This window comes from Catharus ustulatus, chromosome 9, assembly GCF_009819885.2.
Source record: "Catharus ustulatus isolate bCatUst1 chromosome 9, bCatUst1.pri.v2, whole genome shotgun sequence".
Classification (NCBI taxonomy): domain Eukaryota; kingdom Metazoa; phylum Chordata; class Aves; order Passeriformes; family Turdidae; genus Catharus; species Catharus ustulatus.
This window is the reverse complement of record NC_046229.1, coordinates 661,362-681,142: the sequence shown is the minus strand read 5'-3', so window position 1 is coordinate 681,142 and position 19,781 is coordinate 661,362. Positions and strand designations below refer to the sequence as shown.

At 53.1% G+C, this 19,781-nt stretch overlaps 1 protein-coding gene across 2 annotated transcripts in view; it reads right to left on the bottom strand.

Annotated features, from left to right (window-relative positions):
* NEGR1 (neuronal growth regulator 1) overlaps positions 1–19,781 on the bottom strand; it is a 193,220-nt gene that overhangs the window by 46,283 nt on the left and 127,156 nt on the right. For both annotated transcript variants that reach the window (XM_033067391.2, XM_033067392.2), the window contains exons 5-6: positions 13,571–13,691; positions 6,151–6,302 (exon numbers count right to left, since the gene is read on the bottom strand). In XM_033067391.2, coding sequence (XP_032923282.1) covers positions 6,151–6,302; positions 13,571–13,691 — 273 coding nt within the window. The remainder of the gene's footprint in view (positions 1–6,150; positions 6,303–13,570; positions 13,692–19,781) is intronic.

Sequence of the window (19,781 nt, the reverse complement as noted above, 5' to 3'; positions counted from 1 at the left end):
CCCTGCTGGACCAGGATTGCTGCTGTGGATTCCAGGAGCTGGCTGCACATCCAGGATCCATGCTGGACCAGGATTGCTGCCCTGGTTTCCAGGAGCTGGCTGCACATCCAGGATCCCTGCTGGACCAGGATTGCTGCCCTGGATTCCAGGAGCTGGCTGCACATCCAGGATCCCTGCTGGACCAGGATTGCTGCCCTGGGTTCCAGGAGCTGGCTCCCCATCCAGGATCCATACTGGACCAGGATTGCTGCCCTGGATTCCAGGAGCTGGCTGCACATCCAGGATCCGTGCTGGACCAGGATTGCTGCTGTGGATTCCAGGAGCTGGCTCCAGGATCCCTGCTGGACCAGATTGCTGCTCTGGTTTCCAGGAGCTGCCTTCACATCCAGGATCCATGCTGGACCAGGATTGCTGCTGTGGATTCCAGGAGCTGGCTCCACATCCAGGATCCATGCTGGACCCGGATCTCCTCTCCTGGAGCAGGCAGGGCTGTCTGCACCTCCTGGGGCTGGATAAAACCCCAGAGCTCGGGTCAGAAATGCCCAGTGAGGACAGAGCACAGGGGAGGAGCAGAAACCCCCCAGGTTTAGGGGGAGAGCAGAGCCTGGAGCTGCCGAGCTCAGGGGGGACCTGCTGGCTTTGGGAAGGTGCTCCAGGAGCAGCTCAGAGCTCTTTACAGAGTTTGGGATTCCCTGGAGTGGATTCCAGAGCTGATCTGTGCCCATCACCCCTGCAGGGCTGGAGGAGCTGTGGCTGCACCAGGGATGAAGGAAAAACGAGCTGCAGGCTCCAGGAGACCTTGGGCTGGCTCCAAACCTGATTAAATCAATAACTGTCCTCTGACTGACTGCAGCAGGCTTTCAGCAGGCTCCTAATGAGAACAGGAATTTTCATTGAAGTTTGTAAATGTATATATATACCTACACATATTTTTTATATTACATTTTCTGATGCACACCAGCCTGCCTGGCTGAGGCAGAACTATGCAAATTGAAATTTGATTTGCTTTCCAGGCTGCCATTTGAGAGATAAAATAGCAAAAATCTTTCTTAGGTAATTGGACAACAGCAGAAACTGCGGACACAAAGGGAATTTCCCTGGAGAGAGTATTTCTCTCCAGAAATGTCAGATTTGGAGGGCCAGGCAGAGCTGTCGAGCTAAAGCTGAGCAGAAGCCTGACACATACCCAAAGGCACTGAGATGTGATTTCTCAGTCAATAAAACGAAACTGCTGAGTTTGAGGATGACACTGAACTTGGTGAGCAGGGCATTAATTAATGAAGTCTGAGTAAATTCCTGATGAGCCTGCCCACACCCAGCCTGGGATCCAGGGCAGAAATCCCGTGGGAGATGTGAAAAAATCCTGAGAACCAAAGTCAGGCAGCACAGCAATCTATTGTGCCAAGAGAAACGTTCACACCTGGAATAAACAAAAATTCTGTGCCATGGGGAGCAGTGAAGAGAACATTAAACACTGGAAACACAGAGGTTTGCTGGACATGCAAAGTGCCATTTGCCAGCCCAGGAGTCGAGTGGCAAGAAAGTCATGAACCAATTAAAGTTACACACAAATATGTGATGTGACATTAAAGACTGGCTTTTCTGCGTGGAGAACTGAGCCCTGTGCTTTACTCCTGTGACAAACCCTGCCCTCCCTTCTGCCCCCATTGCTGTGGGGCTGCTACAGGCTCCAGCCCGGGGCAAACCCAAGGAAAGTTTCCAAAGGGAGGAGGAAACAAACACCCCGTTACATTTGGGGGACAATACTCATTTTGTGTACATTTCTGATCCTGAGAGCCATTTACACCAAGCCCATTTACATTTGGGGGACAACACTAATTTTATTTACATTTCTGATCCTGGTGCCACTGAGGAACACTGAGAGCCATTTACACTGAGCCCATTTACATTTGGGGGGCAATATTAATTTTATTCACATTTCTGATCCTGAGAGCCATTTACACCGAGCCCATTTACATTTGGGGGACAATATTCACTTTATTTACATTTCCAACCTGCAGCTGATGGATTGGGAACATTAATTAGGAATCTCCATGTAGGAACCAGCACAGAGCCAACCAACAGCTGGAGATTGAGGGCACGGTCTGGTGCCTCTGGAATGTCAGAGCCAAGATCCCAAACATGTGGCACTGACCAGGAGGGCACAGCCAGGTGCTTGCTCAGTGAATTCCTGGTGTGATGAAATGAGCACAGAAAATACCAGCACCCCCTCTCACAAAGCTCCTGCCAAAGGGCACTCCTGGGCAGCTTTTCACCATTATTTACATTTTTTTGTAGTTGCTAGCAGAATGTCCAAGAGCCTGGACATCAGAAACACCTCTGGATCACAGACCCAGCCATGCAGAGAACAATTTCCCTGGCAGCTGGTAGGAAAGGACAAGGATGCTTCCTGTCAAAGCTTTCTTAAAAAGGTGCCTCTTATCAGGGATCCCACACTTGAAACACTTCCCCACAAAAACCAGCACAGCTGCAGGATCCAGAGGAGCCAGCCACGAATAATTAGCAAATTGCCATTGATTACTCATTTTTTGGAACCTCTGCTTCTCTGCGTTTTCCCCAGAGCTCAGACCTCCTCTTTTCCAGCTCTGCATTTATTTCATCTCTGGATCTCAGGCACAGCCACAGGGGTTTCAGCCAGGGATGGGATAAATGTTCACACCCTGCCAGTGACCTGCCTGTCCCAGCTGTGCACAGCTGCTGGGACATTTAGGGACAGCAGGCACAGGATGGACATTTTATGGATATGATGTACATTGTATTTGTTATGTTTATTATGTACATTATGTATATTATGTATATTATGTATATTATGTATATTATGTACATTATGTATATTATGTACATTATGTACATTATATTTGTTATCTACACTGTATCTGCTCTGTGGGGATGTGCAAAGGAAAACCCACAGGTTTTCCAGCTCTGCTGCAGTGTTTCTGTTAAGAATCCCCCCCTGAGAGCAGAGGGCAGCCAGTGGCCACTGAGTCCCCAGGGATGGTGGCCAAGGGGTGGCCGTGCAGGGGGGTCCTGTGCTCAGGGGTCACAGCAAGGGTCACACTGGGTTTGGGATCCTGCTCCCAAATCCCTGCACACCTGAGGGGTTTTCCCCAAAATGAGGGAGATCTCACATCCCCCCAGGGTCACACTTGGGAATTTGGGATCCCCCTCCCAAATCCCTGCACACCTGAGGGTTTTCCCCCAAATGGGGGAGATCTCACATCCCCCCAGGGTCACACTGGGGAATTTGGGATCCCCCTCCCACACCCCTGTACACCCAAAGGGTTTCCCATGGGATGGGGGATCCCAAGTTCCCCCAGGTCATGGGGTCACACTGGAGAATTTGGGATCCCCCTCCCAGGCTCCTGTACACCCAAAGGGTTCCCCCAAAATGGGGGAGATCTCACATCCCCCAGGGTCACACTGGGTTTGGGATCCCCCTCTCAAATCCCTGCACACTGGAGGGGTTCCCCCAAAATGGGGGAGATCTCACATCCCCCCAGGGTCACACTGAGGGTTTGGGATCCTGCTCCCAAATCCCTGCACACCAAGGGGTTTCCATGGGATGGGGGAGATCTCACAACCCCCCAGGGTCACACTGGGGAATTTGGGATCCCCCTCCCAAATCCCTGCACACCCAAGGGGTTCCCCCAAATGCTGCTCCCCCCTCAGCCCCCCCCTCAGCCCCTGCACCCCTCAGGGTGTCCCCACCAGGCACCCCAGGCTGCAGCACACCCCAGCCAAGGCAGCAGCTCCGTTCTGAGCCCACCCAAGCGGCAGAAGGAATTTCCCTGAGCCCTGCAGAGCTCTCAGCTCCCCCACACCTGAGCCAGCACACATGGCCCCTCTCACTGCCAGCAGAACCAAGAATTGCACAGGAGAAAATTCTCCCTGGGGGAGAAGGAGTCCACACTTCACGAGTTGCTGCCCTGAGAATTGCTGTTAATTTTTTTTTGTTTAATTTTTTTTGTTGATTTTTATTTTCTAGATAATATTAATGTAAATTATAGGCAAAGGGAAAATGTCACCAAATGATCCTCATTCCCAACCAAAATGCAGATCACCCCCTTTAGGACAGCTCTCCTTGTTTAGACTGCACTGAACAATAAAAATATAAATATATAAATAAAATATAAATATAAATTGAGATATTTCAGCTTGGTGCTTGAGTCCAACCTCTGAGCCAGCACCCCCCATTTCCCCCCTGAGGTCAGGAGCAGACCCAGATCTCCAAATTTTCACCCAGACCATCCTGCCTCCCACATCCCCTCTCTTTCATGATGGAGAACATCTATTTTTATGATTTGTACCCATGCACTTGGTACTTCTAGGACATTTTCAACCTCTGCCTCTCAAAGTGCTTTCCAAGGGTGGCTACAAGGCACCTCATGATTGAAGATGGAAAAAATCCTGGCAGCAGCTCAGAGACAGATTCAGCTCCTCTCTGTTCAAATGAAGCCAGAGCTTCCTTCTACCTGCTCTGAATTGCAAATTCACCAAGCTCCAGCTCCTTCTGGCTTAATATTCCTTTGTTTTCACTTGCATTTCCCACTTAAAATAAGTGTAACATCATTCCCACTTTGGTAATGATCCCTCAAATATTAAATAAATGGCAGCAAGGGCTCCCTGTTATTTTCTGCCTGTTACATCTCTCCTGCAGGAATTTAGAACCTCTTGACAACACTCATCATATGGGGAGTTCGTTCAGGAGGAGATTTCATGGCTGGAAGGCAATAATTGTGGGATTTGAGCTACTCTGCATTCCCACTCAGTGAGGAATATCTTCATGTGCAGGATGCACACCGAGTTTTGTCTCTCTTTTATCACCATCAGAACAGAGAAGCAGAAACCCAGAAATCACATCAGAGCCAGAAATGCACCACGAGCACCTTTGGATGGGTGAATCTGCAACAGCAGGGAAAGGCGACCGAGGCACAGCTAAAAATCCCTCCCAAATCACCTGGGAGACCCTGGGGGAACCTCCTGGGCTCCCCAAGGTGCCCACCCTGGGCACCCTCCTGGGCTCTGCAAGGTGCCCACCCTGGGCACCCCCCTGGGCTCTGCAAGGTGCCCACCCTGGGCACCCTCCTGGGCTCTGCAAGGTGCCCACCCTGGGCACCCTCCTGGGCTCCCCAAGGTGCCCACCCTGCCCCCAGCGCTTCGCCTCTGACGCTGCTCGTTGTCTTTTCTGACAGATTTCACCTCTGTGCACCAAGGACTGCCAGATCCAGGCGGGACAGAGCTCTGGCACATCCCAGGGCTCCAGCTCAGGGTGTTCCTGGCGCTGTGCAGCACAGCCTCTGCCCTTTGCTGGCCCCTCAGGGCGCTCTGAGCAGCAAGCTGTGCTTGTGCACACCGTGTCACGGCAGGGTGGGCTCAGCTCAATCCCTGAGTCCCCAGGACATGTCACACAGGGTGGGCTCAGCTGGGATCCCTGAGCCCCCCAGGACATGTCACAGCCGGGATCCCTGAGCCCCCCAGGACATGTCACAGCAGGGTGGGCTCAGCTCAATCCCTGAGCCCCCCAGGATGTGTCACAGCTGGGACCCCTGAGCCCCCTGGGACATGTCACAGCTGGGATCCCTGAGCCCCCCAGGACGTGTCACAGCAGGGTGGGCTCAGCTGGGATCCCTGAGACCCCCAGGATGTGCCACAGCAGGGTGGGCTCAGCTGGGATCCCTGAGCCCCCAGGATGTGCCATGGCAGGGTGGGCTCAGCTGGGATCCCTGAGCCCCCAGGACGTGTCACAACAGGGTGGGCTCAGCCAGGATCCCTGAGCCCCCCAGGATGTGCCACAGCTGGGATCCCTGAGCCCCCTGGGACATGTCACAGCCAGGATCCCTGAGTCCCCCAGGATGTGTCACAGCTGGGATCCCTGAGCCCCTCAGGATGTGTCACAGCAGGGTGGGCTCAGCTCAATCCCTGAGCCCCCTGGGACATGTCACAGTCAGGATCCCTGAGCCCCCCAGGATGTGCCACAGCTCTGAGAACCCAGCACAGCCCAGCCCAGCCCAGCCAGCAGGGCACACCCTGAGCTGAGCAGGCATTGCCAGGGCTGGGCAGGACCAGCACAGCTCCTCCTTGGCGTGGGAAGAACCAACCCTGAGGGTGCCACACGTCCCCGTTACTTACGGTTCAGAGGCAGGCTGGCATTGGTCGTCCCTAGCTTGTTGGCAGCGACACAAGTATAGTTGCCAAAGTGCTCTTCTGTCACATTGGTAACAGTAAGAAGGGATCTTGTACTATAATTTTTAATAGTGATTCCTTGTTGACCATTGATCAGTCTAGAAAGCAAAAAGAAAATGTCTATAACTCATATACCACAACCGAGATTTTAAAATTTATTTTATTTTTGTTTCCTTCCCTGGTTTCACAGCCAGCCCTGGCAGCGCCCTGAGCTCTTTCCTGTGCCCAGCACAATTCCTGGCACTCTGGAGAGGCCCTGGCCAGCCCTGGGGCTGGGGGTGCTGAGAAAAGAAACACCCCCAGCCCCTCCTGCCTGGAGGAGCGGGCACAGAAACTCCTGGATGCAGAGCTGGGACTGAACTGGGCACTGAAATTCCCTGCCTGGGGCAGAAAGGGGTGGTGGGGAGTCTTTCTGAGAGGGATTTTCCAGCCTCTGGAGTTTGTTGGGCTTGCACAGCTCTGGCTGGTGGCAGGTGGGGACTGGGAGCAGAAATGGGAATCCATGGCAGTGTGAGTGTGGGAGCAGAAATGGGAATCCATGGCACTGTGAGGATTGGGAGCAGAAATGGGAATCCATGGCACTGTGAGGATTGGGAGCAGAAATGGGAATCCATGGCAGTGTGAGTGTGAGGATTGGGAGCAGAAATGGGAATCCATGGCACTGTGAGTGTGAGGATTGGGAGCAGAAATGGGAATCCATGGCACTGTGAGTGTGAGGATTGGGAGCAGAAATGGGAATCCATGGCACTGTGAGGATTGGGAGCAGAAATGGGAATCCATGGCAGTGTGAGTGTGAGGATTGGGAGCAGAAATGGGAATCCATGGCACTGTGAGCACTGGGAGCAGAAATGGGAATCCATGGCAGTGTGAGGATTGGGAGCAGAAATGGGAATCCATGGCAGTGTGAGGATTGGGAGCAGAAATGGGAATCCATGGCAGTGTGAGTGTGAGGATTGGGAGCAGAAATGGGAATCCATGGCAGTGTGAGGATTGGGAGCAGAAATGGGAATCCATGGCACTGTGAGGATTGGGAGCAGAAATGGGAATCCATGGCACTGTGAGTGTGAGGATTGGGAGCAGAAATGGGAATCCATGGCACTGTGAGGATTGGGAGCAGAAATGGGAATCCATGGCACTGTGAGTGTGAGAAATGGGAGCAGAAATGGGAATCCATGGCACTGTGAGTGTGAGAAATGGGAGCAGAAATGGGAATCCATGGCAGTGTGAGTGTGGGGATTGGGAGCAGAAATGGGAATCCATGGCAGTGTGAGTGTGGGAGCAGAAATGGGAATCCATGGCAGTGTGAGTGTGAGAAATGGGAGCAGAAATGGGAATCCATGGCAGTGTGAGTGTGAGGATTGGGAGCAGAAATGGGAATCCATGGCACTGTGAGTGTGGGAGCAGAAATGGGAATCCATGGCAGTGTGAGGACTGGGAGCAGAAATGGGAATCCATGGCAGTGTGAGTGTGAGGACTGGGAGCAGAAATGGGAATCCATGGCAGTGTGAGTGTGGGAGCAGAAATGGGAATCCATGGCAGTGTGAGTGTGAGGATTGGGAGCAGAAATGGGAATCCATGGCAGTGTGAGGATTGGGAGCAGAAATGGGAATCCATGGCACTGTGAGTGTGAGGATTGGGAGCAGAAATGGGAATCCATGGCACTGTGAGTGTGGCTTTTTCAGCCTCTGGATTCTGTCGTGTCCTTGCACAGCTCTGGCTGGTGGCAGGTGAGGACTGGGAGCCAGGACAGCGACCATGGCTCGGTTTGTGGGGCTCTACAGCTGCAAATGAGCCTTGCAATTAGTGACAAAGTGCTGCAGCAGCACTGCTGAGGCAGCAGCCTGGGCAGGAGCAGGTAATGAGGCACAGCAAAAAGCCAAATCAGGGCTCTGCTCAGCCAGCTCTGAGCTGCCCAGCCCAAACCGAGAGGGAGATGCAGGTGCTTGGATACTGCTCCCAAAGCTGCCAGCAGCACTGCTGGCACCAGGACAAAGAGGAGAAGCAGCTCTGATGGGGCTGTGCTAGGCAGAGCACGTCTGATCAAACAAGGAGAGCAGAAGGGGAACTGTGTTATTAAAAACTCGCTACAGTTATTACTCAGAATTCCTCCTATTTCCCATAAGGAGCAGAGTTTTGGATTAAGAATACAATTTCTGTCTGCAATATTAAAGGATATAATCATATATCCTGGGAATTAATGCCATCTTCCAGCGTGCTGTCTGAGAGCCTTGGCAGATCTGTCATTAATTGCCCTTGTGCAAGCTCTGGACTGAGCATTGTTCCTGTTGGGTGAGGGTTTCTGTTCCCACAGGGCCCTGCAGGTGCTGCTCACTCAGGATTTCTCCTCCCTCACTCTGTGTGCTCCCCCAGCCCAGGGTGGGAGAGGACATGCCCCATCCCGTGGGCACAAAAACAAAAAATGAGATGTACATGCCTGGTTTGGGGTAACACTGCTCTTGGATGATTCATTTTTAGTCCAGAAAGAGAAAACTCCTGTGCCAGGTGGAAATTTGTCCCTTCAGCCTTTGCCCATGGATGTTCCCCTCTGAACCCACCGCTGGCTGCCCCTCTGTTTCCTGCCTGTCCTGCAGAAAATTCCAAAGGAATTCTCCCCTCCCAGCCCCTCCTGCTGGGCTGCCCCCATGCACAGGTGCCCAGAGCAGCTCTGGGACAGTGGAGGTGTCCCTGCCATGGCAGGGGGCACTGGGGGGCACTGGGTGGCACTGGGTGGCACTGGGGGGCTCTGAGACACCTCCCAACCCAGCCCAGCCTGGGCTGGCACCAGCTGTGCCCAAACCAGCTCCAGGATTTTGGCCCAAAGCAGAGTTGGAGCTGCACCATCTCCATTTCAATGCAAGGTTCACCTCCTTCCTCCCCAGGAGGAAATGGAGAGTTGGGATTTTCACTGTCACCATGCCCTGTCACAGTGCCACCCAGCCCAGTGCCACCCTCCCACCGTGCCACCTCTGTCCCTGCTGGCACCGAGGGCTCAGGAATGAACTCCTGCAGCAAACGGGGCTGGGCAGAGAGCAAATCAATGGGCAATCCGTTAGAATTGATCATTGATCATTTATTGCTGATCATTTACCATTTAGCACTGATCATTTATTGTTTGTCATTGATCATTGATCACTTATCACTGATCATTTATCATTGATCATTGATAATTTATTGCTGATCATTTGCCATTTATCACTGATCATTTATTGTTTGTCATTGATCACTTATCATTGATCACTGATCATTTATCATTGATCATTGGTCAATCACCTGGCCTCACCCCCAGGCTGCAGCAGCACTCTGGGCTCTGTGCAGACCCCCTGCCCCTTCCTGCCCTGTTCTGTGTCCCCTGCCCAGGTACAGCCAGCTCCTCATGTCCCCTGCTCTGGTCTGTGTCCCCTCCACAGCCAGCTCCTCATGTCCCCTGCCCTGTTCTGTGTCCCCTCCAAGGCACAGCCAGCTCCTCACACCCCTGTCCTGTTCTGTGTCCCCTGCCCTGTTCTGTGTCCCCTGCCCAGGCACAGCCAGCTCCTCATGTCCCTGCCCTGTTCTGTGTCCCCTGCCCTGTTCTGTGTCCCTCTGCCCAGGCACAGCCAGCCCCTCATGTCCCCTGCCCTGTTCTGTGTCCCCTGCACAGCTCTCCTGGCAGGCTGGCTCCCTCTCATCCCAGCCCTGCCCTGCTCCCATCCCATAATACCTGCCCGCTGTCACACCTGACAGAGCCGTGATAATGAGCTTTGTTATTTCACAGGTAAGCCTCGTTTGCATTGAGGAGGAAAAGGGAATGAATATTTTGGTGTTTCCTAGGGTGGCTTTGGGGCTGCTGTGGAAGGGCTGAGCTGTAATTGTTGTAACCAGAGCCTGGGAGCAGAGGGGGCTCAGGGCTGGCACAGTGACAGCACTCTGCTCTCCTTGGGGAATCCCAGGCACCTCAAACCACTCACATTTCTGACAGCCCATCCCTGGCAGTGCCCCTGGACCCCTGCAGTGCCCCTGGATCCATCCCTGCAGTTCCCCTGGATCCATCCCTGCAGTGCCCCTGGATCCATCCCTGCAGTGCCCCTGGATCCATCCCTGGATCCATCCCTGCAGTGCCCCTGGCCCCATCCCTGGCAGTTCCCCTGGATCCATCCCTGGATCCATCCCTGGCAGTGCCCTGGATCCCTGCAGTGCCCCTGGATCCATCCCTGGCAGTGCCCTGGATCCATCCCTGCAGTGCCCCTGGATCCATCCCTGCAGTGCCCCTGGATCCATCCCTGGCAGTGCCCCTGGACGCCTGGCAGTGCCCCTGGATCCATCCCTGCAGTGCCCCTGGATCCATCCCTGGCAGTGCCCCTGGATCCATCCCTGGCATCTCCCCTGGATCCATCCCTGGATCCATCCCTGGCAGTGCCCCTGGATCCATCCCTGGCATCTCCCCTGGATCCCTGCAGTGCCCCTGGATCCATCCCTGGCATCTCCCCTGGATCCCTGCAGTGCCCCTGGATCCATCCCTGGATCCATCCCTGGCAGTTCCCCTGGATCCATCCCTGGCAGTTCCCCTGGATCCATCCCTGGCAGTGCCCTGGATCCATCCCTGGATCCATCCCTGCAGTGCCCCTGGATCCATCCCTGGCAGTTCCCCTGGATCCATCCCTGCAGTTCCCCTGGATCCATCCCTGCAGTGCCCCTGGATCCATCCCTGCAGTGCTCCTGGATCCATCCCTGGCAGTTCCCCTGGATCCATCCCTGCAGTGCCCCTGGATCCATCCCTGGCAGCTCCCCTGGATCCATCCCTGCAGTGCCCCTGGATCCATCCCTGGCAGTGCCCTGGATCCATCCCTGGATCCATCCCTGCAGTGCCCCTGGATCCATCCCTGGATCCATCCCTGCAGTGCCCCTGGATCCATCCCTGGATCCATTCCTGCAGTGCCCCTGGATCCATCCCTGGCAGTGCCCCTGGATCCATCCCTGCAGTGCCCCTGGATCCATCCCTGGATCCATCCCTGGCAGTGCCCCTGGATCCATCCCTGCAGTGCCCCTGGATCCATCCCTGGCAGTGCCCCAGGCCAGGCTGGCCAGGGCTGGGAGCACCCTGGGACAGCTGAAGGTGTCCTTGCCATGTCAGGGGCTTGGAACGGGATCAGCTTTAGGATCCCACCCCAGTGTGATGTTTCCATGACAATTCCTTTATTAACTTCTCCCCTGCATTTCCCCCAGCTCTCCCCACCCTGGGGGAAGTCACTGAGCAGTGATTAGGCAGAATGAGCCCTCTGTGCCCCCGGGAGCAATAACCTGGCACTGCCTCTGTGTTTAGCTTGGATGGTTTATGATGAGGGGATCCCTGGAGCCTGGATGGGGTTTGGGTTTAATTCATCTCCTAACAACAGTGCAGCTCCCACCCCCACAGGCCTCGCTCCAGACACCCAGTTGTGATTGCAGGGCCAACTCCCACTGCTCATTTATGGAACAATCCATCCTGAGCTCTAAACCAGAGAGTCCCAGCCCTAGAGGATCTGAGATAAACGGGCTCCTGTCTGTTGTGTGAGCAGAGAGCCCAGCGGGGTATGCACTCCCAGGGTGGGGATTCAGCCCTGAGCCCTGAGCATGGCTGCAGATTCTCTGCAGGTAACAGAGGTGCTGCTGTGAGCTCCCTGTGATAGGCTGACCCTGTGATAGCCAAGGCTCACCCTGAGATAGCCAAGGCTCACCTGAGCTGTTCAAGGCTCACCTGTGATAGCCAAGGCTCACCCTGTGCTGGCCAAGGCTCACCCTGAGCTGTTCAAGGCTCACCCTGAGCTACCCAAGGCTCACCTGTGATAGCCAAGGCTCACCCTGTGATAGCCAAGGCTCACCTGTGATAGCCAAGGCTCACCCTGAACTGGCCAAGGCTCACCTGTGCTAGCCAAGGCTCACCCTGAGCTGGCCAAAGCTCACCTGTGATAGCCAATGCCCACCCTGAGCTGGCCAAGGCTCACCCTGTGATAGCCAAGGCTCACCCTGAGCTACCCAAGGCTCACCTGTGATAGCCAAGGCTCACCCTGAACTGGCCAAGGCTCACCTGTGCTAGCCAAGGCTCACCCTGAGCTGGCCAAAGCTCACCTGTGATAGCCAATGCCCACCCTGAGCTGGCCAAGGCTCACCCTGTGATAGCCAAGGCTCACCCTGAGCTGTTCAAGGCCCACCCTGAGCTGCCTGTCCATCATCCAGAGGCAGAGAGGAGACACTGGATCCAAAACCAGCCAAAAAAAACCCCATGGATGTTTTCCTCTTTGCTGCAAGGGATGGGGCTCAGCACCCCAGCACCTTTGTGCCATGCACCAACAGCAGCTCCCAGGACCCCCTGAGCTGGGAGGGACCCCAAGGATCAGCAGAGCCCAACTCCTGAAAGGATGGAGCATTCCATTTAAGCTGATATTTGAGCAGGACAGAGGACAGGACAGAGATTTTCCTGCAGAACACCCCCAGAACAGCAGCAGCACAGCTGGGGTGTCCTGCAATGCTCTGCTGCACTTTCCTGCTGCTGTGGCTGTGCTCAGCAGAGAGGAGAGAGTTATAAACACAAAGGTGATAATATAACAGAGTTATAACAGAAAGGAGCTGCTAGCTGATCCTGGAGTGCCAAAACCTGCTCTGAATTCCCACAGAGAGGGTGCCCCAGGATGGGCACAGCACAGGGGAATGGGTTTCACCAAGAGAGAGAAACATGCCTGTCCACACAGGGAGGATCAGCTCCAGGAGGCTTTGGGATGAGGTGGGATGCAGCCAGGGAGGACAGCAGCTCGTGCTGCGGGGGGGAGCAGCTGAGAACGGAGCTGACAGATGGCTCGCTGTGAAAAAGGGTCATTAATATTCTCCTGCCAGCTCCCAGGTTCAGAGGGATGATGGAGCTGAGAAACCCAGTGCTGGGGAGCTGGGAAATCCCTGAAACTTCCCAGCTACAAGGGACAGCATCCACCTGCAAGGGACAATATCCACCAGCATGAGAACCCGAGAGAAACGAGCTCCTGCTCGAGCCAAGAGCTGCAAACCAAAATGTTCTCCTGTGAAATGAGCTGCCTGTGGGGTGAAGGTGACCCTGCAGAGCTGTGCTGACCCCAGGCAGCACACAGCACCCCCAGGGCACCGCTCACACCTTGCTTCCAGAGGTGAGGAGCACAAACTGAACAAAACCCTCTCTGCACATTGCCCCAGTGCTGTCCTGCAGGGGTTCCTGCAGCAGCTGGGCTGCCAGGCTGCTGCAATTCCCTCTGGGGCACAGCAGGAGCAGCTCCCAGCACCTGCTGCAGCTCGGGAAGCTGCTGGGATGGGCACCAGGGCAGCCCCAGCCCCGGCACACGAGGGGTGGGCGAGCAGTGGCCATGGGTGGGCGAGCAGTGGTACTTACTTCCTCTCTCCTCTGTACCACTCAAAGCCCGGGGCAGGCACTCCTGCACCTTCACAGCGGATCAGGCCGTTCCCTCCAAGCATCACACCGCTGGATTTAAGTTCCTGAATTGTGGGGGCAACTGAAAAATAAGAATTGTGAGATGGACATTGGCATCTGCACAGGTCACCCCACGCTGCTGCTCTGAGACCAGGGGAGTGGGGATGGTCCCACAGTGCAGGTCCTGATCCCACTGCAGGTCCTGATCCCTCAGTGCAGATCCTGATCCCACTGCAGATCCTGATCCCACTGCAGATCCTGATCCCACTGTGCAGGTCCTGATCCCACTGTGCAGGTCCTGATCCCACAGTGCAGGTCCTGATCCCACAGTGCTGATCCTGATCCCACTGCAGATCCTGATCCCACAGTGCAGATCCTGATCCCACTGCAGATCCTGATCCCACTGCAGATCCTGATCCCACTGCAGATCCTGATCCCACTGTGCAGGTCCTGATCCCACTGTGCAGGTCCTGATCCCACAGTGCAGGTCCTGATCCCACAGTGCTGATCCTGATCCCACTGCAGATCCTGATCCCACAGTGCAGATCCTGATCCCACTGCAGATCCTGATCCCACACTGCAGGTCCTGATCCCACACTGCAGGTCCTGATCCCACAGTGCAGATCCTGATCCCACAGTGCAGATCCTGATCCCACAGTGCAGATCCTGATCCCACACTGCAGATCCTGATCCCACTGCAGGTCCTGATCCCTCAGTGCAGATCCTGATCCCACAGTGCAGATCCTGATCCCACTGCAGATCCTGATCCCACTGTGCAGATCCTGATCCCACTGCAGATCCTGATCCCTCAGTGCAGATCCTGATCCCACACTGCAGATCCTGATCCCACAGTGCAGATCCTGATCCCACAGTGCTGATCCTGATCCCACTGCAGATCCTGATCCCACAGTGCAGATCCTGATCCCACAGTGCAGGTCCTGATCCCACAGTGCTGATCCTGATCCCACAGGGCAGATCCTGATCCCACTGTGCAGATCCTGATCCCACTGCAGATCCTGATCCCACAGTGCAGATCCTGATCCCACAGTGCTGATCCTGATCCCACAGTGCAGATCCTGATCCCACAGTGCAGATCCTGATCCCACAGTGCAAATCCTGATCCCACACTGCAGATCCTGATCCCACTGCAGATCCTGATCCCACTGCAGATCCTGATCCCTCAGTGCAGATCCTGCTCCTGTGTCTGCTGGGAAAACACAGCTGAGATGCCAAGGGAGAGAAATCCAGCCCTGGGAAAAACTATCCAGCACAGCCCACAGCTATCAGCATTATTTATTGTTATTTAATGATAATAATTATTATTATTATTATTATTATGGTATGAAACCCTGAGCACTGGGAAAGGCACAGCACCTGTCACTGCAGGGTGCACCTCACCTCCTGCACCAACACCCCCAAACTCAGAGCTCAGAGCTTTGAAACCTCAAACTGAAGGAATAAACCTCCAGAATTACGAGCCAACCCCAGGTACCAGAGAAAAGCGACTTTGCCATCGTTCCACTGCATAAGATGTTCCAGTAAGTGCATTTTGTCTTTTTAAACAGTGAACATTGTAAATAGTAATAAACTTCTTGAGTTTAGAACTACAGACACAAATAAAGATGAAAAGCTATTGTCAGGTTTTCTGGTTGCCAGCAAAAGGAACCTCCAGCTGAAAATAAAACAGCAAATTCCTCAGGAAAGAGATTATCAAAGGCAACAACTGCCTCCTCTTGGAACTTTTTATGTTCTCTGCTTTTAAACAATAATTTATGTGCATCATCAAAACGCTGTAAAAACCAAACCACACAACCTCTAAATAAAACCCTGTTTATTTTTCCCGAGCAGCTCTCCAGATGTTGCTTTAAGGTGTCTATGGACACGTGGAGCTCTGCCTGCCTGGCTCTGCTCCCCCACTCTGCATCCAGGAGCTCCTGTGAGCCTTGGCTCCCCCTCTGAGTGCTGCTCCAGGGGCAAACCCTCCCTGCTGGGGTTTGGGGAGCTGGGGGTGTCCCACGGAGCCACAGGGAGCTGTGCACAGGGAGCTGCACATCTGGGAGCAGGGGCACATCTGGAAACAGGGGCACACCTGGAAACAGGGGCACATCTGGGAGCAGGGGCACATCTGGGAGCAGGGGCACACCTGGAGGCAGGGGCACATCTGGAAGCAGGGGCACACCTGGGAGCAGGGGCACACCTGGAAACAGGGGCACACCTGGGAGCAGGGGCACACCTGGGAGCAGGGGCACACCTGGAAGCAGGGGCACACCTGGAAACAGGGACACACCTGGAAATGGGCACACCTGGAAACAGGGGCACACCTGGAAACAGGGGCACACCTGGGAGCAGGGGCACACCTGGGAGCAGGGGCACATCTGGAAGCAGGGGCACACCTGGGAGCAGGGGCACACCTGGAAACAGGGACACACCTGGAAGCAGCTGCACACCTGGGAGCAGGGGCACACCTGGAGGCAGGGGCACACCTGGAGGCAGGGGCACACCTGGAGGCAGGGGCACACCTGGAGACAGGGACACACCTGGGAACAGGGGCACACCTGGGAACAGGGGCACACCTGGAGGCAGGGGCACATCTGGAAACAGGGGCACACCTGGAAACAGGGGCACACCTGGGAACAGGGGCACACCTGGGAACAGGGGCACACCTGGAGGCAGGGGCACATCTGGAAACAGGGGCACACCTGGAGGCAGGGGCACATCTGGAAACAGGGGCACACCTGGGTGTCACTCCACCATGGGTGGTGCAGCTGTCCCAGAACTGTGTGAAGCCTTGCTGAAATTACAACAAACCAAATAAATCACTTTGCAAATGTGAAATACTCAACTGAGCCCTGCTAAAATACGGTGCAGCCATGGCAGGGGTGGGCTGAGATGGGGTTTGGGGTGAGATGGGGTTTAGGGTGAGATGGGGTTTAGGATGAGGTGGGGTTTAGGGTGAGGTGGGATTTAGGGTGAGATGGGATTTGAGATGGGATTTAGGGTGAGATGGGGTTTAGGATGAGATGGATTTAGGATGAGATGGGGTTTAGGGTGAGATGGATTTAGGATGAGATGGGGTTTAGGGTGAGATGGGGTTTAGGATGAGATGGGGTTTAGGGTGAGGTGGGGTTTGGGATGAGATGGAGTTTAGGGTGAGGTGGGGTTTGGGATGAGGTGGGGTTTAGGATGAGATGGGGTTTAGGATGAGGTGGGGTTTAGGATGAGATGGGGTTTAGGGTGAGATGGGGTTTAGGATGAGATGGGGTTTAGGATGAGATGGGGTTTAGGGTGAGATGGGGTTTAGGATGAGATGGATTTAGGGTGAGATGGGGTTTAGGGTGAGATGGGGTTTAGGATGAGATGGATTTAGGATGAGATGGGATTTGAGATGGGATTTAGGGTGAGATGGGATTTAGGATGAGTTGGGGTTTAGGATGAGATGGGATTTAGGATGAGGTGGGGTTTAGGGTGAGATGAGATTTAGGATGAGATGGATTTAGGGTGAGATGGGGTTTAGGATGAGATGGATTTAGGATGAGATGGGATTTGAGATGGGATTTAGGGTGAGATGAGATTTAGGATGAGATGGATTTAGGGTGAGATGGGGTTTAGGATGAGCTGGATTTAGGATGAGATGGGATTTAGGGTGAGATGGGGTTTAGGATGAGATGGGTTTAGGATGAGATGGATTTAGGATGAGATGGGGTTTAGGATGAGATGGAGTTTAGGATGAGATGGGGTTTAGGATGAGATGGGGTTTAGGATGAGATGGATTTAGGATGAGGTGGGGTTTAGGGTGAGATGGGGTTTAGGATGAGATGGATTTAGGATGAGATGGATTTAGGATGAGGTGGGGTTTAGGGTGAGATGAGATTTAGGATGAGATGGGGTTTGGGATGAGATGGGGTTTAGGATGAGATGGGGTTTAGGGTCCCTCCCAACCCAAACCTGTCCCTGGTTCTGCCTCACCTGAGCTCCCCAACACCTTGGCATGGAAACCCAAACTTGACCCCTGAAGCTCTGCCCAAAACCAGCCCAAAGTCCTGCTGAGCCCCAAACACTCCCAAAGGATGAATGAAACCCATGGCACAGGGATGCTCCAGCCCCAGCCCCAGCCCCAGCTCCAGCCCCAGCCCCAATCCCAGCTCCAGCCCCAGCCCCAGCCCCAGCCCCAGCCCCAGCAGTTTCCTCCTCTCACATTTTAATGAGCTTCGGGACTTCTATGCACATTAGTTATGTTGCCCTAATTACTCATTATAATTCTAATGTGCATTTTATATTTAATTACAATGCTTATAAAGATTTGGTATGGACAGTAAATTATTATAACTAGCATGTGCATAATGATTACGAGCTGAATTTATTAACTTTTACACGAGCATTCAGGGCTGGAAACTTTCAATTTCACCTTTGTGAGCCCCCATATTGTCTGATTAAACCAACGTTTCTGTGGCATTAATTGTAAATGTCAAGGAAAAAAAAAAGATCTTTTATTTTCCCTGTTTTCATCAGCTTTTAATTTGGCATCCTAATGTCATCTTTTGTTAGTGAAATCGCTTTCCAGGGTGGTTAGACAAAAAAGTTCCAGGTAAGAGAACAGGTTTTCTGAGATGTGTTTTGTGCTCAGAAAAACAGATATCAGCAATATTCAAATCTATTCTTTTCTGTAAGTGCACCCTATGAGTGTTTTACCAACACAGTAACAAGTCAGACACTGTTACTTGTGCTTTACAGAATTAAGATGGTTTTGATAGTCTGGATTATTTAAATTTTCTGATTATTCAGAGCAGCCTCCCCCCAGATCAGTGGAGTGTTTTAATAACGGTGTCAGACCCTGCAGTGCCCTGCAGAAACCTTTGGGACAGCCCTGGGCTCAGCCCTGATTCACCCCCCTGCTCCTGGGGCTCCCAGAGCCATCCTGGCACCACAGCTCCAGGAAAAATGTGATTAAATCATCCTGGTTTAAACCCCCATTATAAATACTGTGTCTCTAAATAATTTGTAAATGCTACCAGTTTGTAAAATCACACTTTCCAATAGTCCCACAGATTTTGCAAACTCAGATTCCTGCCTTTGTTCTAGCAATGCTGCCTCTCCACAAAAACCAGAATTTCCCAATTTCTGCCGGTTTTATCTGCCCAGACCAGATGGTATCTGTGGGACTGACTCCCAGGGACTTTACAGATGTTTATTCACCACCACTGCTTGCCTGGCAAAATTATCACAGCAAAAACCCAAAATTATTGATTACAACAAGAAACCATGCTGTAGGGAGAAGCTGCAAACCAAGGTTGGAGGAGCCTGGAGTGGGCAGTGACCCCTCACATTGTATAAAATATAAAATATAAAATATAAAATATAAAATATAAAATATAAAATATAAAATATAAAATATAAAATATAAAATATAAAATATAAAATATAACAATCTAAATTGTGCTAAAAATTGAGACTTTTGCTTCTCATTTATAACACCAACATCCTATCCCATTCCCCCAGCTTCCCCTTTCCCACTGAGGCTTCCCCTTTCCCAGTGTGGATTATTGAACAACTGTGGGATCCCCTGGGGGCAGAGGAGCCTCGGGCACTCCCTGGATGGGGTCTGGGATGTCACAGGGCACATCCACCCCAAACTCCCTCAGCTGCAGCCCATGGGTTGCCCTGGATCCCCCAAATCCCTGCCTGCTGTGCCAGTCATGGCTTTGGGCAGAAAACCTCTCAGTGCTGAGAGCAGAGCTCAGGTAAATGTTCTGTGGGTGGAAAACATAAAAACCAGCAGCACAAAATATTACTTAATAAATAATAGGCTGCCAGACAGGAAACGTGGACAATCTGTTTCACAGGTATTTCAGGGATTAAAAAAAATAATTAAAAAAGAGGAAAGAACTTGATGAGGCCTCCCAAAAAGCAGCAAAGCAAACAAAGACCTGGAGGGAGCTGCAGAAGAAAAGGGGAGCTGGAGGAAAAGCTTTGTTTGTCTGTGCACTGGGGTTCATCTCACCCTGCACCTCTAGAATCCTCTTCTGGCCCAGCTTTCCTCCCCATTCCCTTAAGGCAGCTCTGGAAATGCACTGGGATCCCATTAAAGGAACACTGGGATCCCATTGAAGGAGCACTGGGATCCATTTAAAGGAGCACTGGGATCCCATGAAAGGAGCTCTGGGATCCCATGAAA